General features: G+C 41.8%; 1 protein-coding gene across 2 annotated transcripts in view; it reads left to right on the forward strand.

The window, feature by feature from the left end:
- The window catches only part of EGFR (epidermal growth factor receptor), a 199,606-nt gene extending 189,902 nt beyond the window's left edge, over positions 1-9,704 (forward strand). The window contains exons 27-29 of one of the 2 annotated variants that reach the window (XM_070264449.1): positions 147-194; positions 949-1,054; positions 1,913-9,704. In XM_070264449.1, coding sequence (XP_070120550.1) covers positions 147-194; positions 949-1,054; positions 1,913-2,274 — 516 coding nt within the window. In that variant the 3' untranslated portion in view covers positions 2,275-9,704. The remainder of the gene's footprint in view (positions 1-146; positions 195-948; positions 1,055-1,912) is intronic. The other variant, XM_070264450.1, reaches the window with a different exon arrangement.
- The last annotated feature ends 17,342 nt before the right edge of the window (positions 9,705-27,046 follow it).

The raw sequence follows: 27,046 nt of genomic DNA on the forward strand, positions 1-27,046 counted from the left end.
CTAAACCTGGTTTTTCTAAAGCTAATGAGTCAAGACGAAATTAAGCACCTTTAAATATATCCACTCTATGAGACCCACCTCCTGCATTCAGTGGAAATGGGTGAGAAGGTCCAAGCATGTCACAAACAACTTCAATTCTTTTCCAGAGTGCCACCAGCAATAATTCCACTGTGGCTTGCATTGATAGAAACGGGGTATGTATGAACACCTAATGAACCGGAATTAAGTAATTAAATAACAACTCCGTATCATGGCTCTATTGGACATAGAAAATGCCCCTCCTAACCCAAATAATCTTGATTTTCCTTCCTGTATTGTTTCTTCCCTGCATGGTTTCCTTGACTCCCTACCCTAAGGCCTCCAGTTAGCTATCATTTATCACAGTGTTATTCAAAATGTGATTCTTGGATCAGGAGCATCAGCATCACCTGAAAGTTTGTTAGAAATGCAAATTGTTGGGCCACTGGCCCAGACCTGGTGAGGCAGGATCTGGAGCGGTGGAGCCCAGCATCTGCATTTGAGCCAGCCTTCCAGGTGGTGCTGATGCTTGATTGCTTGAAGCCTTGATCTAGACCCACACCCACCAATGTAGAAGCCACTAGCCACATGTGGCTACTTAAAATTAAATTTTCATTAACTAAAATGAAATAAAATTTAAAATTCAGTTCCTCACACATGTGGCTAGTGGCTACTGTCTTGAAGAGCACAGATTATAGAACATTTCTGTGGTTGCAGAAAGCTCTGCTGGACAGCCCTGACCAGGGCCTGACCACTTACCCTGTGGTCTGTGGGCCAGCACTATGGGCGTCACCCAGGGGCTTGTGCAGAAACTCAGGCCCTTCCTTAGACCCACAGTGAATCAGAATCTGCGTTTTAACGAGATCTCAGGTGATTTTTATATACGTTGAAGTCTAAGCAGCACTGACTAGAGTAACCTTTCCTCCCCAGCAGAGCTGTCCCCTCAAGGAAGACAGCTTCTTGCAGCGGTACAGCTCAGACCCCACTGGCACCGTGACTGAGGACAACATAGATGACACTTTCCTCCCGGCGCCTGGTGAGTGGCTTGCTGTAAAACAGTCATGCTCCTTAGCCTCCCCATCTGGCAGCAGCTGCCTCCATCCCCTGGCACCCAGGCTAATTGCTTCCTTCAAGTTGATCCAGAGATAGAGACTATGGCAAATTTGCAGCCATAATAAAAGGAGTAAGAGGCAGATCAATACCACACAACTGAACCTACACCACAGGTCTTTGTGTTGAGCTCAAGTCGTGTCCAGGTTGTTTGTTAGAGGTTTGTTTTTAGAATGAATCTGTAGATTTTCTAGAATTTGAAGCAAATAGCAAAGACATACTTTGTGTGTGTGTATTGAGTATATGAGCATTATGTGAATGCATGATTATGTGTGAGCATTCTATGAATGTGTGTGTGAGATTATGTGAGTGTGTGTGTGAGCATTGTGTGAGAGTGAGTGTATGTGTGAGTGTGTGAATGTATATGAGCATTGTGTGAATGTGTGAGAGAGCATGTGTGTGTGAGTTTGTGTGTGTGTATGTGTACAACAGACTGGATCCCTGGTCTCTCTCCTGGCTCCATTCTTGGCCTGTGAAAGATGTGTTTCCCTAATCTAAGCTTTATCCCCAGTCACTCCCCACCTGCATGCACACACACGCACCTCTCAAGGCAGGCTGTCCTCTGAAAACTTTAAATTGGCAAAAAATAAATGTTCCCATTGCTTTGAGAAGTACAGAAAAGATCACAGTTTATTTTGCAGCAATAGCAAGATAGTCATCTCCCCAGGCTTCCCTTCATCAGTTGCCTCATTGAAGAATATCCACAGGCTTCACAATGAGCTATGGAATCCTGCTTAGGATGATCCTGCTTTGTTTATTAACTCTGATTTCTGTTCAATTTCAGAGTACGTAAACCAATCCGTTCCCAAAAGGCCCGCAGGTTCTGTCCAGAACCCTGTCTATCACAATCAGCCTCTAAATCCAGCTCCTGGCAGAGATCCTCACTATCAAAATCCCCACAGCAATGCGATGGACAACCCTGAGTACCTCAACACCACCCATCCTGACTGCGTCAACAGTGTGCTCGATGGTACTGCCCTCTGGGCACAGAAAGGCAATCACCAAATTAGCCTGGACAACCCTGACTACCAGCAGGACTTCTTTCCCAAGGAAGCCAAGTCAAATGGCATCTTTAAGGGTCCTGCAGCTGAAAATGCAGAATACCTAAGGGTAGCACCACCAAGCAGTGAATTTATTGGAGCATGACCATGGAGGATAGCAAAAGCCATAACAATTCTAGACTCTTCAGCCCCACGGGACCAAGCCACAGCAGCTACTCCTGTCCTAAGGGCCATGCTCACATTAACTGTTGGACTCATGGACTGGTTTGGCCATATTTGCTCTGATCAGCCCTTCTTTCAACCAGGAAGTGCCCTCTACTCAGATGCACTTTGGGAAGTTTCAGGGACATTCCTGGGACATTTCTTTCTCTTCAAACTGTGAGGCTTCCACAAAAGGCATCCAGAAAGAATGTTGTCCATTTGAGCGGAAGTTCGCCCTTCAATGAGGTATATTTGAAAAAAAACTAAATATATATAAAGAGTTTTATTGCTTGGGGACCTTTGGAGTTTTTGACTGTCATTACTGATTTTTGTTTTCAATGGGCTTTTCCAATGAGGAAGAAGCTCGCTCGTAGCACTTGCTGCACTGAGTTGATCCAGGGCCAACTGAGACTAAGAAGCTAGGACCAGTCTTCCAGTTAACACTTGATTCCATTGGCTCTGCTTCAAGACTCCTCCACTGCAAGACAATTAAACAAACAAGAAGTCCTCCAAGTCCTGAGCAGGCCTGCTTGGTACTGTATCAAATCACGGCAGGTACAAGAGGATAAGCCACTTTGAACACTTCCTGGCAACGAAGTAACAGAGGGGGTAGAATTCTTCCTCAGACTGACTTTTATATAAATGTCTCCATGGTACTTAACTCTCCATTCGTTGAGCAGTGTTTTCTAATTATGAGACTTGTTTATTTTGCATTGTTTTAAAATTCAATATGCTTTCCCTGTCAGCAGGAGAAGATGGTACATCAACCAGTAACCAAGATCAGCTCACATTTGATTCATCAGCATTCAGACCAATAGCCTTTAATTAAGATGGAACAACAATGCAAAAGTTCACACAAGGACATAGTCCCCAAATTTGAGTCTCAGAGGAAATACGTCGAGTCCTCTTGGGGTCAGGGAGCAGACATGTAGGGGACTGCAAAAAAAAAAAAGCTGCTCTTAAAACTCATTTAGCCTTCCCCGCCAAAAAGAAAATAGTTTAGGCTACTCATGGAAGATAACTTTCTTTTTAATTCACTTTAAAAGTTTTTTACTCACGGGGTGCTTTGTTCCTCCCTGGTAAGCTGCCCCCAAAGCTCCTCCGTGCCCTTTGTGAATAACAGGATCCAGGCTCTGGGGTATCTATGCAAGAACTTACAGCCCTCCCCACTGTGGGCACTTTTTACAGGGGGATATAAAGATAGCATTATGTATAGTGTGGAATTCAAGTGGTAAATATGAAATGCAAGTTGGAAATTGATGATAATGCCTTCACAACATCTGCAGGTATATTAGAAGAAAAAAATTTTTCCCTCTTAAAATAACTTCCCTATGATTGGAGGATCCAGCTAGTTAGGACAGCAACATTTTTTCTTTTGTTTTTTTTAATTTTATTGAGGTAACATTGGTTTATAACATTGTATAAATTTCAAATGTACATCATTATATTTTGACTTCTGTATAGACTATATCGTGTTCACCACCAAAAGTCTATTTTCCGGCCATCACCATACACATGTGCTCCTTTACCCGTTTCTTCCTCCCTCTACCCCTGTCCCCTCTGGGAACCACCAATCTGTTCTCCTGTTTGTTTCTTTGTTTTATCTTCCGCATGTGAGTGAAATTGTAGGGTATTTGTCTTTCTCAGTCTGACTTATTTTGCTTAGGAGAATACCCTCAAGGTAGGACACCAAAAAGAGGACACTTTTTCTAATCTGTGTGTTCCCACAACCTGACGGATTAATGGCAGTCCTTTGCAAACAGTGTTTTCAATACTCTTAGTCAACATCCACCTCATCCAGTTTATCAAGGAAGAAATGTTTCAGACAATATTTTCGGCCAATGGATGCATTCAACCACACACACATATACAAAATTTTCCTCTCACTTTTAAATTATTTATTGACTCACGGATAGATCAGGGCCTCACAGTTTTGTTACCAAAATATTTCGTTTTGTCTCAATGGGAATATAAACTATATTCAATTCAATTCCATCACATTCTCAAATACTCTTTAGCACCTGTACTAGCCTGGCATAGGTACTAAAAACTAAATAGAACATAATTCCTGATTCCGAGAAATTCACAATTTAACAAAGGAAGTGGGCTCACAAATGCTAACCTTATGTCAGCCAAGCACTGTGACAGCGCAAAGCAGGGAGTCATAGTTCTGCCTGGGGAGACCTGGAAGTCTCGTCAAGGAGGCAGTAGTGGAATTGGGCCAAAAGATGAAGGTCTTAGCCACGGGAGAACTGGAAAGTGTATTTCCAGCAGAGGGAACTCCAACCAAGAAAGCATCTGCCAGAGGAACCACTAATAAAGTAGGTTTAGAGGCTGAGCTGTCATTTTAACAAGCTGCTCCTTCAGCCTGGGGATTCAGGCTAGTGGCATCCCCCAAGTTCACTGCATGTTGCAACCCCGCTGGGGACTTGAAAATAATAAGTGAGAAGATTAAACAACATTTCTAAGATTATGAAATTTTATGCTATTGTAGTAAACCACTTTCATTATTTATTCACCTGAGAACATAAAAAAATATTTTCATCAGATGTTTATTCAGCACTGGAAACAGAATGATTCACATTCTGCTATCACTTATTTGCAAGAAAGAGATGAGTGATGAGGGAGGGCAAGTGTACCCCAGTCAAACTGTAGCAGTTAAATCCTAGTATTTTTGTAATTTGAAATATTTTACTATAACATAATAAAACAGCAAAAAAAACTATTCAAGTTATTTCTTCTTCTTTGTATTTCAATTTTCCTGGCTAAAATCTAGTTTCTAAATTCTCTTAATTTTAAGATTATGTTTCCCAAAATGTCTTCACTGTGTCTGCCCACCGCGGTGCAGGGAGCTTGTAGATGCTGCACAGCCTGAGAGAGCAGAGTCTAGTCAAGAGTCCCAGCAGTCACCAAGGGGCAGGTCTGGAGAGGGGCTCCCCAGAGTGCCAGTATTTCTATATCATGGCCCTGATTACACAGATTTCAAAGCTTATGTTGTGTCCCTTTGGTTCTTCCTCATTGACACCAGTCCCTAAGACCATCCAGAAAGCCTGTCTGCGTTTCTTCCTCAGTCAGTTCCTGGAACCTTTCCCCATGGCCCCAGCCTCAAATCTGGCCTTTGGAACAGAGTTAGGGAAAAGTAAGGGTTGGCAGCTAACATTTACAGTCCACCACCATCCTTACTTAAATCTTCTCGTGTAATCTCTAAGGAGTCCCTGCAATCATGCTCAGAAGAAAAATACTTCTGTCACCTCATGAAGTAAAACAGAGGTGAATCATCCAAACTCTAAATTTGCACTGATTTTATAACTGGGAGCACTGTGGAGGCGTCATATCGCATCCCCATTGATGACAAAGCTTCGGGTATTTGTTGAAAGTTCTTGACTCTGAGCTTTAGCCCTGCCCCAAAACTGCAGACAGCAGTGAACCATGAATTGCTCAGGCCAAAGGCACTGGTTCCTAAGCATGGCTGCCCTTGGGAATTTCCTGGGTCCCAATCAAAAAGACTTGGAATTTGTCTCAGTTGAAGCCTGGGCCCAGGGACATCTCAGAGCTCCATCAGGTGATTCTGATGAGCACTAAAGTTTGGGGACCACTGGTGTGAAGGCAAGGCTCCACACGAGACCTTGGCCCTTGGCTGACAGCCTCCAGCTCATAACTCACCCCGCAGGCCTTGGGTAGCACAAGCGTAGGATGAGGCTCTTGGATTATGGTGACACAGTTCTCACCCTTGCTGGCCGCTAGAATCACGAGGGGAGCTTAAAAAGAAAGGGGCTGGGGTCCCTTTGGACCAGTTTAATGGGAATCTCAGGCTCTGCATGTGATTCTAATGGGCAATCAGGGATGAAACACTCATCTCTCAGGTCACCTTCAATGGTACATGCCTCTTCATCTCTACCAGGCCCCCAAGTCAGAGCAGAATAAGAGGCTGTGTGTGGTAGAGATTCCCAGACACAGCAGACAGAACAATTTGCAGTTCCTAATACGCCCAAGACTTGGCCACTAGTGGCCATTCCAGAAGCCTCTAATGCCTTGTCACCAGCAGCTAATTTTTCCTGAGAGTGACACATCCCCAAATCTGAGCTTTGATAAAACCCTGGGGTGGTTTGCTTTTTCTAAGTAACTTAGGAAAATCAGTCTCCTCCCCTGAATGAGCTGCTTGCTCAAGGTGATAGCTGTTGAAATTGCCCTTAATGTCTACTTTGTATTTCTTTCTTTAATAAGCACACTATTACAACATAATGCTCTGTTCATTTCCTTGCCTGGGGGCTGTTAAATCTTACTGAATGGATATCTCAGCCTCTACTACCAGCCACGTCTGCCATGTCAGGGGCATTCATTTTTGTACTATTAAAGGCACATTCAGACAGGATTTTTAAATGTAAATCTATTTTTGTGACTTTTTTGAAGAGTATTATCCTCTTACATAGCACTAACTTTGTAAGGTATATTTTTAGGAAAACTCATTTTTCTACTAAAAGAATCAGTTTACTTTAGAAAGACTGCTCTCTTGCAGTCAAAATTTGCAACCGAAATCTTTGTTTAAAGGGATTTAATTGAAGCAAGAGAAATGGCTCTTCTCTCTCCTATGAAAAGGCACAATCTCACAGCAGAACCGAGCTAGGTCATTATCCTGATGAAGAAGAGAATTGAAATTTTATATTTGTAAAATGAGAAAAGGTAGAAAGCACTTTTAGCTTAGTCTTGGTCTGAAGCAGGTTCTGTTGAGTGTGTTTGGGGCAGTTTTAGTAGAAAAGAATTACTGTCTGTTCTCACTAGCACACGAGTCCAACTGCGTGCCATACTCTACTCCTCTGCTAGTATGACCCTGTAAATGTAGGAAAAGCAATAATGTCGCACTTTGTTGGTTTAGTATACTAACCTGACTTTGATGCAAATTTTATTTTTATATTTACAACTGATATGCATTTACCAGTGTAGACTAGAAATATCTGAGAGGCCTAATAATGTTTAGCATGTTCTGATTACTCAACATTTTGATGAAGTCCACCAACAGTCTTACCAAACCTAAGCATGACTACCCTAGAGGCAGGGTTCTCAGCCCTAGCTGCACAGTGAAATCACCTGGGGAGCTTTTGAAGCTCTTGAGGCTCAGCTGCACAGGAAAGTACAAATTTCTAGGGATGAAACCCAGGATTTGTACTTTTTAAAGTTCCTGAAGACATTCTGATGTACAGCCATGGTTGAGAACCGCCAGCCCAGGAATTAAGACAGGTGAGGGGACTTGCCGGCAAATTCGGCTGATGGAGGTACCTTTGGATTGAGAGATCTCTAAGCCACAAAGACCTCCACATCCATCCATCAGTGAGCATCAGGAACTTGCATGGATGGAGGTTGCAGGACATTTGCCCAAGTACTAGAAGGGAGAGGACTAACCAATCCATGAAAAGGAAAGGACATATAGAACAGATACCTTTTTTCCATTTCCTCTATTAAAGGTGAACTGGTAGTAAAATAAAGATAGCATTCTTACTGCTTGTTCAACCAACTTATTGTCCTCCCTCTAGCAACCAAGTAACCTTCATTTCCTAGAGTGAAAGGAAACATTGACTTATCAGTTACATTATGAAGGGTAGACATCAAGAGGATTGCATAAGTAGTTGGTTGGCCTTTATAAAAACAAGAGTCCAACAAGAGGATTCTTGCTGTAAGAAACATTTTATATGTATATATATTTTTTAATTAAATCTGGGATGAAAACTGAAGCAATTAGTATTGTTTTCTCTTCCATATGTAACTTCACAACCACAATATCCCCTCCAAAGTCACAAGTCTGTCCTGTCTAAATTGCCAGAGAAGTACTAAAAGTCCCTACCCTATCATCTAGAAGATCAAACTACAAGGAAAAACTTAAATATGTACATTTTCAGGTGCGTTTACTCATTTCAAGAAAAGAAACACTTTTGACCCAATTTGGCTACAAAATAGTCTTGCTTTATAATATAATTTCTTGGAAATGAAGAGAGCCTATTGATCTGATGACTGATAATAGAGGTGATGATGTAACTGATAAGCAACAGACAGCAATAACTTCATTTTGAAACAAGCAAGCAATAGCTTTATAGCTTCTGTATACTGTATGTTGTTAACAGTGTAAAGTTTTGCTATGGTGAAAGCAATATTTGTACAAATGAAAGCAAGATTCTCTTTTATACAGTTTACATTGTTGATCAGAACATGTTGATTGTATATTGAGTACTAAAAAATTAGATGTATTTAAGCCATTGTTCTTTACTAATAAGTACCTTATAAAAATAATGTTGTATTCTTGGTTAACAATGCAGTGTTGATATCAGTTATTAATCATATCTGATCTACCATAGATGTTCTTTCCTGATAACTTTTTAAAATTAATAAGCTTTATTTTTAGAGCACTATTAGGTTCAAAAACTGCAAGATTGAGCAAAATTAAGGAGAGTTCTCATATTCCCCTGCCCTCCCCCAGCCTCTCCCACTATGGCTGTCCACACCCAAGTGGCCTGATAATGTTTTAATGTTTGGAAGTTTCCTATGTGTGAGTTGGATTAGGACACACTTTCAGCTCTTTAGGCTCTATTTAGTGCAGTACCATGCACCATACATTCGGACTTAGAACACTTCAGATCCTAGTCCTTTCACACCTTTCACACTCCCTTCTGAGGGCTCTCCTTCCCAGATTTCTTTCATAGTTTCTCCTCCTTCACAGAGCAGATAGGGACTTCCTTGGTGGAAGAGATGCTTCTATGGCAAGCAAAGTTTTACTTCCTCAGAACACCAAAGCAAACAGAAATTTTGTTGTGATTCTGTTAAATCATGAATGCTCAAATTCAGAGGAATTAAATGAACCACAACCATGTGCAAAGGGGCCTCAGCCTCAGCTGCTCGCACTCTCACCATTGTAGGAGAGCAGGATTTGACACCCCAAAATGTGTCTCTGACTTGAGGATTATTTTGGGCAGATTATTTTTAAGAACAAAAGACCCTGGAAGAAACTTTCACCTTCCCGATGTCTAAAAGAATTTAAGATGGAAGGCCTGTTCCAGGAAGGAGGTATCACCACAGATGACTATAGTATAATATGAACTAGCTGTGGCAGACGGAGGAATCTAGCAAGGGCCATTTGTTCAGAGTCCTCCCTGTGTTCCATCGTCTCTGCAGGCATAGCAAACATTTGTTTACCAAACATTTGCTTTTCCATCTCTGTGTGAATTGCCTTCCTACCCTTTGAAGTTCTAAACCACTACCCCCAACATCCTTTTTTGTCTTTAGCTGAAGATGGTATTTAAGGTGGTGGCTTTAGCCATTTTGGTGAGTTAGTTTTCCTGGGTTTCTCGTATGTATACATCATTAAATTTGTTTGATTTTCTCCCATTATCCTGTCTTGTGTCAGTTTAATTCTTAGACCAGCCAGAAGAACCTACAGAGTAGAGGAAAATTTCTTCTTCCCCTGAAATATCAACCTCCTCTACATTTGGGAAGACTTTCCCACTCCACCAAGGACTTAAGCTTGGTGGGAACTCTTACATAGCATGTTTCATTTAAGTGAGCCTTTATTCACTCATCATGGAAACCACTAGTGATGAAGGAAATTGTTCTGTTGAGATTAAGGTGAAAGTGTTATAAAAACCTAGATTCTACGTTTAAATGCTTGAACAGATAAATGAATAAGAAGAGTTTTCTCATTTGTACAAGCCATAAGAGTGAGAGTTAGTGGATGTAAACTCATGTCAATGACTGAGAAAAAGCAAACTTACTGATGAAGCAAATGACACCACTGAGGAAGAGAGAACAACTCCCAGCACCCAAGCATCAGTGACTGAGCAGCTGGGATGGTGGGAGATGGAAAGCCCAGGGCAGGAAGAGGCGGGCATGCACTTAATTTAGCTGCTTCAGAGAGTGGAACTACCTCCTGGAATCGGTTCCCCTGACCTAATGGAATAGTCCATGAGGCTTTTGGTTTCTTTGACTTTCCAATAGACTCTGACTCCAGAATAAGGCCCTGACCTTCCCTGCTCTGCTTGTCCTTGGACCAGCTGGTCACCACACCGTGTTCCACCTTGTTTATTTATACAGGAGAACTGAGAGTGGGATGTTGGGCTCAGCTGGTTCACAACCACCCCTAATGTTTGCATTGTTGACTCTCATCATTTCCAGGAAAACCACAGCTTTGTTTTCGTGTTGTTCATTCTGAAGATCATCAGTTGCCTACGTACAAACATCAAGCTGAAAGTAAACTGTACTTCATGTGGAACCAGGACTTAGGGGTAACTAGATCCTTGGAGAATAAGCAAATCAGGAATCTGTCAGTGTCCCCCTTCATCCCCCAGGTCTCCCTGGCTTCCTGGCATCCTCAGCCTCCACACCCTGGCATTGGAAGGCACCCTGAGAAGAATCTTAGACTTCAAAGCCTTAGATTTGAGAGTTTAGCCCCATATACAGAAAAGGGAAGTTTCAGCAAACAAGACAGACATGGAGAGTATTCTGGGGCACTGGCTGCCTTGAACCTGAATGTCACCCCAGGGGAAGGCCATGGCTTATTATCCCAACAGAGAACCTTATCTCAGGGCACACTCACTGGCACCATAGTCTTCCCCCCATCTACCTCCATAATTCTGACTGAAGCTCAGTGCAGATGGGGTTCCAGCTTGAGGAGATTTTGCCTTTGGGCAACAACCTTGTAAAAGTAATTGTAACTTTCTGGGGAGAGAAAAGATTTCCCAAGAATGAGAGTAGGACTGAATTGTTCTTACTGCTTTTGCTCTGGGTTTTCCCCTCATTCAGGGCTTGGGCAAGTTCTCTAGGCTTTGCGGTGTCCGAGCTCCTCCTCCAGGCCATCAAGGTCCTTCCAACACACCCAGAAAAGGACATTTAAAAACTTGGGTAGAAAAGCTGTAAGATTATATCTGATTTTTGCCCTAGTTTCATAAACAGTAAACAAAATACGATAAAGAGCCTGTGGACATACATTTGTAATTTATGTGTATATTGAAGAAGCCTCACCCTCTTCCCCCATCTGACACACTCAGAGCCCTGAGACATACAAACTGTGGGAGGACAGCCAAGGCCACACTCTGAACTCCTCCCCCAGGGCTGCCTGGAATCTCTTTCTCCCTGCCCCGGACCTGAGCTAGAAAACCTGAATACTAGGTTCTAAAGGAAACAAAAATACATCCTTTACTCCATTTCTGGAAGTTAACCCTTCTGAGCCCAAGCAAAGAGCATTCCCAGTCCTAGATCCATTATACATGTAGGTCAAGAGCAAGAGTGAAGATGGAATCACAGCCTCCACCCCTCTGTTCTCACCTGTGGCTCAATCCCACATCACAGTAGGCCACCCCGGGCCACTCCTTGGGTGTAGAAGTCTGCACAGTGAAGATGCTGAACAGGCCTCCAGCCCAGGGCCACTTGGGCAAGGAAGCTTTAGGTTCCCAGCACCTGAGGAGGGTGTAGAAGAGGGAGGGCAGGCTCCAGGTAGGTGGCTCTGTGTACTTCCTACTCCACCCCTGGGAAAGCTTAACGTCCATGGATGGGGCTAGGTGAGGGACACCTGGGGACACTAGGGAGCTACATAGCTCTGGGTCCCCAACACCTGGAACTGAAGGTGGTACTGCTCAAGCAAATGGGACCTGACAACTCAGCAGAAAGTGGGAGACCTCAAGTTTCCAGGAGCCTAAAGGTCCATTCAGTTTCCTAAAGTGCATAATCCCTTCTTCCCTTGAACTAGTGATGCCATTAAAAAGTCCAGTGTTGCTCCATCTAGGTGGAAGTGGAGGTTCGAGGAGAGGGCTTGGGGATCCTTACCAACTATTTTTACTACTAAAGAAATTGCTTCTTTCACCTTTTCTACTTCTCGAGAGCCCTCACCTTCTGTCTTTCGCCATTGTGTAATTTAACCTTTCCTGAACCCAAGTAGAAATGGAAGGACAAACTAACAAGGATATTTTAACCTATGGCCAGTTTTCCTCTGCTCTTACATTTACGCTTGGCTGACCAGTTTCCACCAGGGCAAGTCTCTGTGAAATTGACCAAATACAGCTCACAGGCTTTAACCATCAAAGACAAAGAGGAATTCAGAGAAGGACACTCTTTTTGGTATAGATCAATAACATAGAAAAAATTGAAATGGCAAAGGTCCACCACTAAAAAAGTTCACTAGACCCAAAGAGTTTTTGGGTGTTCTGGCAAATCTGCAAAGAATAGTTAATTTCTATATATTTTAAAGTGCTTCAGAACACAGAAAAAGATGGGAAGTTTCCTAATTCATCCTTTAAGGTTAGAATAGTAATAAAAATCAAAGAAATACCACAAAAAGAAAACTATAACTTCATTTATGAATATAAATGTAGAAATCCTAAATGAAATATAAGAATGGAATCATTTACTCCAGTAATTCAAGGACAGTTCAATATAAGATATTTTGCTTATATGCATGAAGCAAATAATAGGAAAAATATAAATATTAAGAGATGTTCACAAAGCACTTGATAAAATTCAATCACATTACTGTTAAAATCTCTTAGTAATCTAGGAATAGATAACATCTTTAACTGAGTGAAAATATCTATCAAAAATTTAATAATAAGAAACATTGAACTTAATGATGAAATCTAACTGTTAGTGCCATGAAGTAGATTCCAACTCCTAGCAACCCTGTGTACAGCAGAGAGGAACCCTTCCCAGTCTTTTGCTCTATCCTCTCACTTTCTGGTGCTCTATCAGATGATGCTCTGCTGCTATTCATAGGGTTTTCATGGCCAGTTTTTGCTGCAGTGGGTGGCCAGGTCCTTCTTCCTAGTCTGTCTTAGTCTAGTAGTGCCACTGAAACCTTTCCACCGTGGGTGATCCTGCTGGTATTTGAAATATTAGGCTAGCCAATGGCAAAATACCAACACCTTAAATAAGAACAAAACAAGAGAGACTACTATCACTTCTATTATTCAATACCCTTCTGAATTCCACTGTTTTGGAGACAAGGAAAAACATTATTTATATATGATATATTTTCATCTTTAGAACATAGGCAGCAACCCCTGTCCCATGCCTGAGTCAAATCCAGCCAGCAGCCTGTCTGGTAAATGAAGTTTCGTAGGAACAGTCACGCCTATTTCTTTATATGTTGTCTGTGACTTCTTTCATTCCACAATGGCAGAGTTGAGTAGTTGCAACAGGGATCCTATGACCTTCAAAGGCAAAAATATTTCCTATCTGCCCCTTTACAGAAGTTCGCTGACCCCAAAACAGCTAACGGGAAAAAATTATTAAAACAAATAAGAAAATTCAGTAGGTTGGCCATATATAAATATAATCAATAGCTCCTATATACCATTAATCATTAATTAGACAATGTAATGGAAAAGAATCCCATTTAAAATAGTAACTAAAACTGCAAAATAGCTAGATATAAACTTAAATGTGCAAGAACAGTATGAAAGCAAAAGTATAAAAGAAGACATACGTTATATTACATTCATGGATATGAGTACTTAACCTTGTAAAACTACCAATTCTCCTTTAACTATTATAAATTCAGTGCAGTTCAAATGAAAATTGAAATCATTGTTTTGGGAAGCGAAAGTTTTAGGACTTGGGATCTAGAAAAAAAAAATGCACAACAATAGCAAGAACATTTGGGAAACAATTGAGTAGTGACATCAGTGATACAAAAATATGCTATATAAAACCAAAATAATTAAAACTACATGGTACCAATGTAGTCACAGAAAATAACTCATGGAAAAAACTTAGAAGTTTGGAAACAGACACATGTGCACATGAAAACATAGCATATGATAACTTTTCTAAATAGTGGAAGGATGGAAGACTCTCCAATAAATGATTTGGGAGAAAACTTGTATACATTTGAAAATCAAATAGAAGTCTGTATGACATCTAGTCCCAAAACAAATTCCAGATGGACTAAACATCTAAACATAAAAACTAAAACAATCAAAGTATTGGGCAAAATACATGTGAATTTTTTTTTTCTGAGGAAGATTTGCCCTGAGCTAACATCTGTTGCCAATCTTCCTCCATTTTATATGTAGTAGCCACCACAGCATGACTGCTGATGAGTGGCGTAGGTCTGTGCCTGGGAACTGAACCCAGGCTGCTGAAGCAGAGTGCACCAAACTTAGCCACTAGGCCACGGGGCTGGGCCCCTAAATATATATGAATATTTTTGAATCTTAGGATGGGAATGTGATGCTAATGAATAACCATAAACATCCAAAGACATAAAGAAAAAGATTGGCATAATGGCCACCTAAATTTTTCTTTTTATTTTTTAAAGAAAAAATAAACACAGTCAAAATTTATATGAGGAGAAAAAAACTGAGATATATAAAGGATTACTGTCCTAAAATATGAAGAATTCCAAAGGATCCATTAAAAAAGTTAAACACTCCACTAAAACTTTGACAGTATATAAATGAACAATTCATGGAAAAATTATAAATGACTAATAACACTTATGAAAACATATTTTCAACCTCACTAACAATCAAGAAAATGCCAGTTAGGGGCTGGCCCTGTGGCCAAGTGGTTAAGTTCACACGCTCCGCTTTGGCGACCGAGGGTTTCACTGGTTCGGATCCTGGGTGAGGACATGGCACCGCTCATCAGGCCACGTTGATGTGGCATCCCACATGCCACGACTAGAAGGTCCCACAGCTAAAATATACAACTATGTACTGGGGAGATTTGGGGAGAAAATGCAGGAAAAAAAAAAAGATTGGCAACAGTTATTAGCTCAGGTGCCAATCTTTAAGGAAAAAGAAAATACCAATTAAAATGAAATGATAATCTCTTTTAGCCACACATTTTGGTGGGAATACAAAGTGTCATAAACTTTTTGGAGGACAATCAAAATTTTAAACGTGTGTAAACCTTGATATGGCAATTTCACTTGTAGAAATAAACTTTACTAAAATATTGCTATTGACTGAATGTGTCTCCCCCAAAGTTCATATGTTGAAGCCTTCACCACCAACGTGATGGTATTTGGAGGTGGGGCCTTTGGCAAGTGATTACAGGGTTAGATGACGTCATGAGGCTGGGGCCCCTTAATGGGATTAGTGTCCTTATAAGAAGAGAAAAAGACCAGAGCTCACTCGCTCTCTGCTATATGAGAACACAGTGAGAAAGCAGCCATCTGCAAGGCAAGAAGAGAGTTCTCACCAGAACTTGATGGTGCTGGCACTCTGCTCTCAGAATTCCAGCCTTCAGAACTGTGAGAAACAAATGTTGTTTAAGCAAAATACCAGTCTATGGTATTTTGTTTGAGCAGCCTGCGCTAAGACAAAAATTCAAACTATACAAAGATATATGAATGAAAATGTTCACTAAAACATTATTTGTAATATAGAAAAAATGGAAGGTTTTTGATGTCTATCAAAAGGGAAATTATTAAATAAATCATGGAGCATTATAGTATGGAATTCTGTGCAGTTTTTAGAAAGAACAGGATAAACACAGGTGCAGTAACATGGAGATATATCCCCATGGTATAGTTTTAAATGAAATAAAGCAAGTTCCTGAATAATACTTTTGTTTTTTAAAAAGGCTTATATCTGTGTATATACCTACCTCTGTGTGAAAACCATCTGGAAATATTAATGTCAGCCCATTAATGGTGGAGACCTGTGGTGAGTAGGGGGTGAAATGTGAAATAATAAAATGGTAAGGAAGGAATTTCACTTTTTATTTCTATATTTCTATATTGTTTGGATTTTTACAATGAATACATATAACTTTAGTAATTGTGTTGGGACAACATTTAATGTATGTCCGTTCATAGCCTTTCCCTTCCCTCTGCATACAACAAAGCGTTTAACAATTTCTTGTTTAGTTTTCTCTTCTTCCTGATCTCTCTCCCCAGAACAGAATCCTTCCGGCAGTGTCTCTTGAGAAAGCGATCAATGGAAGGAGAATGCAGCCCAGGCGCCGTGGGTGGCAGGGAGGATGTGGTGTGCAGGGAGCACCTTGAGCTGAGTGCACAGGTTCTTGGGGTGACTAAGGATGGACCCACAGGCGTAGGATGACAGAGTCTCTCTAGAGCGAGAGTGTCTTAGTCAGCTTGGGCTGCCATAAAAAAACACCACAGACTGAGTGGTTTAAACAACAGACACTTATTTCTCACAGTTCTGGGGGCCAAGAAATCCAAGATCTAAGTGCTGACTGATTTGGTTCCTGGGAAAAGCCCGCTTCCTGGCTTGCAAAGAGCTGCCTTCTTGATGTGTCCTCTCATGGCAGAGAGAGGAGAGAGAGGAAGCTCTCTGGGATCTCTTCTTATAAGGACACTAATCCCATCATTGGGCCCCACCCTAATGACCTCACCTAACTCTATCTCCCAAAGGCCCCATCTCCAAATACCATCACATTGGAGGTTAGGGCTTCAACACATGCATTTGAGGGACACGAACATTCAGTCTATAATAGAAAGACTTTTATTTTAGGATGCAAGAGACTAGGGAAAGATAGAGGACCTTAATGAGAATACGTGTTCTCTACAGTTTAAGTGAGATCCAAGTATGACCTGGAATTTCTGTTTGGATCTCACTTCTTTAAATGAGACACTGATCCAAGTATCCAAGTCTTGGCCATTATAGGTCAAAGTTTCAATACATAACATTTTAAAGCTTAAGAAACAAAGAACATTTTTAAGTTTATTAGCTAGGGGCACCAGCAACAGAAAGATTTGAAATGTGCTTTTAAAGGAGAGTTGGAACAGGTAGGAGTTAGGAAGAGTTTCCTTAAATATATTCACTTTAATCAGCCCACACCAAAGCCAGTCCACAAGAGAATTTAGTCCTAGAGTATGCAAGAACCTACTGTATATAATTGATAATTTCTCCCCTACCCTTCTAGAATTGTGCTAGTTACATACCATACTTGGGAGAATCAAGACAACAGTCACTTCAATTATTTTCTATAAAGGTTAATTCTCTCCAGGTGGTCTAGTTGAAAAGGCCTGCTGGCATCCAAGAATAAAGGATGATTCCAGACTTCATCCATTACATTAACCAAAAGGAATACACTCAATGATTCAGTAAAGTGCTAATTAATTCTCGGAACAATGAAAGAATCAAATAAAGAAGCAATAAGAATTGATATTCCATATCGATTTTTTAATGCAGACCAGATGCTGTGCTGAGTGCTCATCTACACTATGAAGAGAGATGACTTTCCCATCTTACAGATGAAGAAACATTTGAAATGCAATTATACTACTACTTTGGACGTAGGAGAAATCATGTCAACCTTAATAGGAACCAGAGCCCACATAGCTGGGGTATTTTGTGGGGGTCAGCTACCACACTGCTTGGGCCCCAGACGCAGAATAAAACCAGTCAGCTCTGGGATAGGGTTGGTTCCGGCCCCCTGAGTGTGCACAGACCCACAAAGTGTTAACCAGCAGGCAGTGAAGAACCTCAGCTTCCCGCAACTGTCATTGACCTACTCTGTGCCAAGACAGGTGTTGAGCACTGTGAGAATACCGAGGCTAGTGTTCCAAAACAAATAAAGCTGTATACATGCACACCCAAATGCATGCACATGCACACACAATGGAAAGTTGACTAGGAGCTATGTGTGTGGACCCCCTGCTCCCCAGCTGCCAGAGGAGGATTCTGACAACCAGAATGGTTACAGCCCAACTGAAACCATACAACCTGGTAAAGGGCAAGCAAATAAACAAAGATAAGATAATATTCTTTAGTATAAAAAGTACAGACCATAACACAGAAAATACAGAAACAGAGCATATTTTGAAAAAAACAAAAAGATCTCCTTAAAGGAAAAAGAAGTGCATTTTAAATAAATTATCATTTGTACCTCTGGCAGAACTTCTAAGAGACAGCCTTGCCTAGCATGCCTCCTCTTCTTGGCACATGGGAGATTTCGCTTCCCTACCCTGAGTGGGCCAGGTGACTTGCTCTGACCCTCGGCTGTGAAGGAAGGCGGTCATGACACTTCCAGGACAAAGGTTTACCATTCAGTGGGGAACCCTCCTGTACTCTCTACTCATGCACAGTGATGGATAAAATGTGTGTGGAAACTAGCTGAGGGAGGCCATTACCCAGGGATGTATTGACTGGTGCTCTGCAGGCTCTCCTCCTTTAGACCTGTGACTTGTTAGCTATAATCCCATCACTCTGCCCACTGCAGTTCCATCTCACTTCCTCACAGTCTCTTATTTTCAGTCCAAAACCAGTGTTTGTTAAGTCCAGGGTTGTTATCTTTCAGCACCTATCCACAAACGGCAGTTCCTTGTTTTCCAAAAGTAGCCTTACATGTCCATTTTGTTCCTTTTCAGCATTTTCTGCAATATTCCCATAGGATATTAACCAGGCAGAGACTACTTATTCAGATCTTACCACTAGGGAGTTTTCATTCATTAATTCATTCATTATTAGTCCATTTTCTCCACAGATATTATGTTCCAGGAACTGTGCCAGACACAGGGAATTTGCTAGGAACAAACTGATATGGCCCTGCCCTCCCCCAGAAGCCTACAACTTGTTTCTTACATCCTCCTTTCTCTTGTGATGACACACACAATTTTACATATCTGAATCCGAAGGCACCAAGAAGTCCCCAGCCAGCCAAATTGGATTCTTCAGTTGGTCCGTTTTCATAATTCTGTAGCTTGCTCTTTCTCTCAGCAATATGTTTTGGAGACCTCTCTCTATTATGACGTAGAAATCAAGCTTATTCTATCTAAATACTGCATAGTATTCCATAGTATGACCATAGTGTTTTTTTTAAGCTGCTCTCTCCCTAGAGAGAGGGTCTCTGCTAGACCTTCGGTAGCTTGTTTACAGTCTTTCACTGTTATAAACAATTTTGCAATGGATGTTATATCATATGCTTTCCTGTATACCTCTGGAAGTTTCCCTCAGGGGCACAGCAACAGGGAACTGCTTTGTCAAGTGGTGGGATATTTCAATTTAAATACTGTCAAATTACCAGAGGAATATGAGGGAACTGTTTTTCACATCCTTGTCAATTCTTAATATTATCCAATTCTACAGTTTGTGTCAGTTCAATGGAGGTTAAATAGCTGGTTTGCTTTTGTTTTTGCTTTCTTTGTTTTTGGGTTTTGCATTTTTCTAATAAAGATAGGCAACTTTTTAATTTCTATATTTGCAAATGAAAATATGCTTATTTTAAATAAAACACACAATAAATATGAATAAATATGAAAGTATATAAAACATATTTATTTTTCTTATTTTATTACCCATTCAAATTTTGTTTGTGACCTTTTTCTGTTGGGGTGTATGTCTCCTTTTTATTGACTTATAGGAGTTTTATTATGTAGCCTTAATTCTCATTTTCAATTTTCTAATCACATACACTATATACTGTAAATATTAGCACTGATGAAACATAATTTTAATTTTTTTAGATCAAATTTATTTTTTCCTTTATAGTATTTTCTTTGTGTATCTTGTTTCAGAAGGCCTTCCTTTGCTCCAAGGACACAACAGTGTTTTTCTATTTTTGTCTGTCTTCAGGGTACTTTTACCCTCAGCTTTATAAGTTTCAACACAATGTCTACCGTTCTGGTGCCTGACCACACGTCCTCCCAATGAGGCTGTTTTCCTTTATCCTGGGAGAGCTCCTCAGTTGGCACTCCCACAGCTAAGTCTCCATCTCCCAAGATCTGCTGCCCTCATCACCATCTGCTCACATCTGCCCTCACAGCCTCCTAGCACTCACTCCCAAAGTCCCAGCTCTTGGTAAGAAAAGTTGAGGGAAACATTCTGAGTGCCCCTGCTACTTTCAGTTTCCAGGTCCTGATTTCAAAGCCCTCAGGAAGAAACATCTCCCATGTCACCCCCGGAGCCTGAAAACCGAGGAGCAGCCCTGGGACTTAACTGGTAGGAGGTTCATGTGATTCTTGGACAACCCTTAAAAATGTTCCACTGGTGTTTCCTGGCAGAGTAATCCATCCCCACATAAATTAGCAGGAGTGGGTGGCAGTGAGAGGACCTGAAAAATCTTGGCAGTGATACCAGCTCAACACAAGAGAAGCCATATTATAGAAAAGAAATCATGTTGTAACTTTGAATGGCCTCTGACTAACTAACCCAGCTGGATGTGAATCCTCCAGGAGATCTACTTGCTTGTAGATTTTATGACCCCTGCTTGTGTATGTACCTCCCAGCTGCGATAAGACAATAAGTTCGTTAATTTGAGTTCCTTAGGAAAGTGATGACTCCCAGACGGACAGTCTATGCTGACAGCCATTATCAATGACAACTGAAAGATCTGATGTGGCAAATCCCAGTCTGGCACCAGAGAGTCCACGTTCCTAACTCCCTCCCCTCAAACCCACTGGCCTATAAAACTGCTTCAAGATCCTGTGCCGCCCTTAAGATGGTTCTTTAGGACACATGTCCACCATCATCCAATTTGCTAGCTTATTCCTTATTGCTTAATAAAATGCCCTTTCTCTGCCATCATCTTGCCTCTTGATGACTAGCTTTTGTCTTGCAGTGAGTGGATCATGCCCATTTGCGTAGTAACAGCAGGTTCTGTCACAGCCTGGGCAATCTTTCCAAGAAGAACTCTTGGACGCTGTGGCTGCCAGGGTAGTTTTCAACTACCTCCATAGTAAAGAATCAACCCACATGACCAAGCCCATTTTCCTCCCAGGGCCAGAAAAAAGCTTCCTCACACCCCAGTGCCTGTGAATTCCTTTAGGATTCCCCACTTCTCTGGAGCTGGGCAAGCTCCAGACTACTGTACTTTCTCAGCAGGAGAGATCTTCCCCTCTGTCAAAGACCTTCCTCTTTCTGAATTCAAAGAATTGCAAGGCTTAAACAAAAAGGAATGTAATTTCCTTACTTATGGCAAGCCTGGAGGCAGGCAACCCAGGGCTGATGCAGCTGCTCAACATTGCCTTCGGGCTCCAGACTCTTTCTTCCTACACTGCCGTCTTTGTTGTGCTTGCTTTCATCATCACACTAGTTTGCAGGATGGCTACTCTACCTCCAGATAACAAGTTAGAATTCTAGGCAAGAAGATGGAGGAAGGATAGAGGTAAAAAGGAATGCCAAGTGAGTCTAGTGCCTTTGAATCAGGAAATGTAGCATATTGGTTGTATAACGTCTGCCAGAACACAGGTCAATGGCAGCAAGAATACAAGACCCTTGTAGGGCAGTCAGGTTTCATCCATTTGTGTTGGAGTAGTTGCTCACCCACCCAGGATCAAGGAATCTCTGCCAGCCACTTAAACAATTGGGGCTACTATAGCAGAAAATAAGAGCAAAGAAACACTGTTGGATAGATAATAGCCAGTCCACACAACAAGGAGAAACCTGTGGGAAAACAGGGCTATGATAAAGGGTGTAAATTTGCCAGGGTGGTGATCAGTGGTCCCATCACACCTTCTGTCAGACAGGGTGGCAAAACTGTTAAGAAGTCAGAAGTTCTGTCCAGATGCTGGCTTAATATCTGACCCCTCTCCTGCTTTATTGACCCATCATTCAATTTATAAATAAAAACGTCACCCATTTTTTGCATCTCTCCCGTCACCTCTACTTGCAGCCTTCTTGGGTATAACCATTGTCCTCACAGGTGTGTTTAATCACTGTCTTACTTTTTTAATAGGCAGTTTTATCACAAAGAATGCATTTCTAAACAGTTTTGCTTGATTCTTATTGCTCTAAAATGAATCCCCAGTTTAGGAGGTCTCCTGGGGTTGCTTTTTCCACTCTGCATTATGTTGGTCAGATTACTCATGTTTTGCCAAGCTGTAGTTAGTTCATTTTCAGCCCTGCAGTTTCTTTTACATTCAGGCAAGATGTGATAATAGTCACAGGCCCTGTTCCTCCTGCTTTGGCCTGGGTGGCATCTGTCCTCCACAGTGAATTTTGCGATGGCACACCTCTTCATGGTGCATGGTGTCAGGGTATTTGCCCTGCCAGTTAAGTGAGGCTGCTGCAGCTGTGAGGATTACTAAGTCAGACAGGAGTTCATAAACGATGTTATTCCTCCTCTGGTTTGGAATAGCTCTGCAGAAACAGAAATAGTCATGTTATTTCTCAAGAATTCATTTAGTGGGTTCCAAGATAACATCGTCGCAGCCTATACTATTAAGAAAGAGGGTGACCCCATGATTTGCTCAAGCCCCTTACACAGAAAGATCTCATGATGACACATTTCTCTTGGTCTTGAATGCATGTAACTTCAGCCTCAAATTGCTTTCCATATGGTCTTTATAAACAGACTTCAATAATATGTGAGTGTCTGCAGCATTGTGGGCAAGGAGCGTTGACGAGAACAGGAACTACAAGATCTGTCTGGTCCCAGGTCTGTGAACCATTCACTGCATGCTCTTGAGTGCACTTGCCTCTCTGGCCTCAGCCTGCTCCTCTCTGAAATGAGGAGACTGGACCAGATAGTCTTCCTTAAGATCCCTTCAGGCTCCACAGTTCTAGCGTCTTTTAACTTAGAAAAAAAAACAAGAAAGGAGAAATGTTACTGGCAAACTCCAGGGTGAAAAAAAGGTTTAAGTCATGCTGCCTGTTCTGCATGCATATTCATCAAAGTGTTCTCAGCAGCCAGAGATGCCCCATTGTTTTATTCATCTACTTCACTGAGCTCAAGTTTGGGTTGGATGTCGACCAAGACTTATTGGCAGGTGATGGGAGCTTCAGTTTGTCTTTCTTCCCAGCAAAACAGTGAAATCCATTGTCTGGGTCCAGCCCATCCATATGCATTTTCCAGTAACAAAAGCACTTTGAGGCGGCTTCAAAAGCATGAGTTCATGCAGACTCTACAGATTCCAAAATTAGAAGGTAAGAAAAAGACCTGCACCTATTCCATAAGTAAGTGTGCTTTCATCTCATAGATGGACACGGAACATACTTCTCCTCCTCATCCAAGGAGCTCACCTGCGCTCTGCCACTCACTGCTGGCTATGACCTTGGGTAAACCCCGCATCCTCCACACGATGAGGAGGCAGGACCAGAGAGTCCCTAAGGTCTGCCACCTCTAAAGTCCCAAGATCAGACAATCTGTCCATAATAAAAGAAACACATGCAGATATCTATTTGGAGAGAATTCAGTGTACAGAAAAAGAAATTTGGATCCAGATGTTACCTTCCTCCATGTCTTGGGTATTCACTGAGCACTGTTCTGTGCTGGACATCCTGACAAGGTTAGGATGAGTAACATTGTTCCCATTTAACGGATTAGGAAATTGTCCTTAAAATAAATACTGAATGTCAGTGCTAGGATTTGAACAGAGGCCTGCCTCAAAGTACATGCTGTTCAAACAATAGATCCTGAACATTGTTGCTTGATGGGAAACAAAGTACAGAAGCTGCTTGTGCCTTCATGGTGGGGCACTGCTGAACTGTCTAAGCACAGTGTTCCCTTTGGACATGTGCACTTCCCAGCATGCTAGTTTCTCTCCCGTTATCCCTGCTTTAAAAAAGAGAACTGGGAGAAAAGCAGACTGAAGAGAGACTCAGTTACAGGCTACATGTCTGTAATGAGATTCACACAGAGGTGGGAACATGCTTTTTGCCTAATTTGTTTTATGTTCTTTGAAAAAACAAGGAAGCTGACTTGGTTATACCTGAGGAAGCACTTCTTTGGCAGTGAGTGTTTCAAATTAGCCATTGGTGTGATTTTTAGAAGCTTATATGAAATAAACACCAGGCAGTCTGTGGTGCTTCTAGTTCTATATTAAAATGTGCAATGTGTCCATGGAAATATGCCTTATGATTTTTAAAGGACTCAGCTTGAGGAAAATCAGACTTATGTTTTTGAGGAAGATTAGCCCTGAGCTAACATCTGCAACCAATCCTCCCCTCTTTTTGCTGAGAAAGACGGGCCCTGAGCTAACATCCATGCCCATCTTCCTCTACTTTATACATGGGATGCCTGCCACAGCATGACTTGACAAGCGGTGTGCAGGTCCCCACCAGGGATCTGAACCAGCGAGCCCCGGGCTGCCGACGTGGAACATGCAAACTTAACCACTGCACCACTGGGCCAGCCCCCAGACTTCTTAATATACAAGAACAATTATTTTCTCATCAAGTCTAAGTAATTTTTTCTTTTTTGGCTGAGGCAGATTCACCCTGAGCTAATACCTGTGCCAATCTTCCTCTATTTTGTATGTGGGTCACCACCACAGCTTGGCTGCTGATGAGTGGTGTAGATCCATGCCTAGGAACTGAACCCAGACCACTGAAGCAGAACTGCTGAACTTAACCACTAGGCCACAGGGCAGCCTCTTAAGTAAATATTTTATAGAATGCCTACATGCCCCCAGCTGTTCCCAAACGTTAGGAAGACATAAACCATAAAGGGACTCCAATATTATATACATGATTATGTAAAATGAGATTCTCTTCCTAGAAGTGGGGAAAAATACGAGTTGAAAGAACGTATACCTATTTGAATTTCAATTTTGGAAAATGAATGTACCAGTCCTATAGGAAAACTCAAATTCTGGTGAAAAGTGATAAACAAGTTATGACAGCAGAACAGTGACCCAGAATTGAGAACAATAAAATGCAATGGCTGCCTCCACCTGCCCTCCATTCCTTCTCCTTCACTCCAATTTTGTCTGGCCCATAAAAGACAAATAGGAGTGGAACAGAGGAGAAAAGGCAGACACAGAGGAAGCTTTAGGCCAAGTATCTTCCCAGGACGGCACTAAGCCATTGGCTTCCAGGGTGGTGATAGACCAAAATCCCAGAGTTCCACCTGGGATTCTGGAACAAGGCTGAGTTTCATTAGCTGATTTTCTGAAGGCAGAAGTGTCTTGACAATGTGACAGGAGAGCCAGGTGGCTCTGTCCATAGAGACAAGGGGAGCTGGAAAGGCTGCAGCCACCGGACTCCCGCCAAGGCTGTGTCTGCAGTGCCACGAGGAACTGAGAGCCTGAAACCCAGGAGATAATGAACTGCCATGCAGGAGACTGGTGCTGACATGCCTTGCAGCAGTATACCCTTATCTGTGAGGGAAGAAAATCTTTTTCACTAAGAGAAGAGAAAGAACTTATGGCAATTTTTTGCCGCTCACCTGGGCTCCCTAATTTTAATCTTTTCCCACTTTCTCCTCTTAATCCTTTGCCACACATGTACAGCATCTGTCCTTCCAACCACTCTTCTCAGTTTTTCCATCCTTTAAAGATTTTATTTTTTTCCTTTTTCTCCCTAAAGCCCCCTGGTACACAGTTGTATATTCTTCATTGTGGGTCCTTCTAGTTGTGGCATGTGGGACGCTGCCTCAGCATGGCCTGATGAGTGGTGCCATGTCCGCGCCCAGGATTCAAACCAACGAAACACTGGGCCGCCTGCAGCGGAGCACATGAACTTAACCACTCAGCCACGGGGCCAGCCCCTTTCCATACTTTAAAAGCTCCTTAATTGGTGTGATTCAGTGAGAACATTGGCTGTGGACACATACAGATTGGAATCCTGACTCATCCCTGTGGTGGTCTTGTGATTACGGACAATTAATTTAACCAAGCTGTGCCTCATTTTCTTCATTTATAAAAAGAAGATAATAATGCACTGATGGCACATGACAGAACTGTAGGATGTTCTGTGAGAAGTTTACTGGCTGCTTCATCATAAGTCCAGAACTTATGCCTCTCCCAACCATTGATCCTACGGGAGCCAGATCTCTTTCTGAAGCAGTTGCACTATTCTTTGCTCCCACTGATCACTCTGTGATGTCTCATACCAGTCCTTGAGCATGCAGAAGAGACAGTTTCTCAGCTAAATGTTGCCAGGTTTGGAGACATATGGAGTTACCACCTCTGTTCATGCTCTGCTCATCCACCCATGAAAGCAGAGGGTTTTTACCTCATGACTCCACCAACTGTGTTTCCTGTCATTGTAGACTGAATTGGCCTAATGCCAATCAACTATACAGACGTTGCACCCAGGCCAGTTTTAGTCCCTGTAGCTGTCGTAAATACAAGCTTTACTCAGCACTGTGTGGACTCTTATTTGTGATATGAAAAATCATATGAGCAAGGGGTTAGACTCCAAACTATTGGGAGGGGTCACCAGTATATACCTCACAGGTTTGTCAGGAACATTACAAGAGACAGTGTCTGTGAAGAGCCCAGTTCAGGACTCAGTACTAGTAAGTACCAGGAAATGTTACTTTCCTCTTCCTATTTTGCCATTACTTCTTTATCCTTGTTATGTTCAGATGTCAATGAAGAATAATGCATAAAAATAAACAAATAGGTAAAATAAGAACAAAATATTTTAACCAAAAGTTTTCCTCTTTATGTGCATCTGCCAAGATTCCTCTACGACTTAGACTCCAGGAAGACAGGGGCTGTTTCATTGGGTTTGGCAAATATAGCCGTTAATATATTACAGATAACTGGTCTAATGTCAGTATCAAGGAGAGTTTAGAAAGGTCACCTCTGCAAAGGAAACTCTTCTAGGTATGCACTCAGATCTTTTGTTGAGTCAAAAATCTGTGGAAACAAACTTTTCAGTAGTACATGGGCTAAAATTCTAAAATAACATAAATACTGTTGAATCTCCTGAAATGAAAAGACTGGACTACAAACTAATTCCATTCCAGACAAAGGCAAAATGAAGCTGAAGGCTGGAAAAATGCTGTAAGTGAGAAAGAAAAAGATATTACTGTATAACATTGCCCTTCAAGGCTGAAATGTGGGGCGAGCACGTCATAGGCCGAGAGTCCACACGGCCTCGCAG

Source organism: Equus caballus, chromosome 4 (genome assembly GCF_041296265.1).
Source record: "Equus caballus isolate H_3958 breed thoroughbred chromosome 4, TB-T2T, whole genome shotgun sequence".
In the NCBI taxonomy this organism is placed as follows: Eukaryota; Metazoa; Chordata; class Mammalia; order Perissodactyla; family Equidae; genus Equus; species Equus caballus.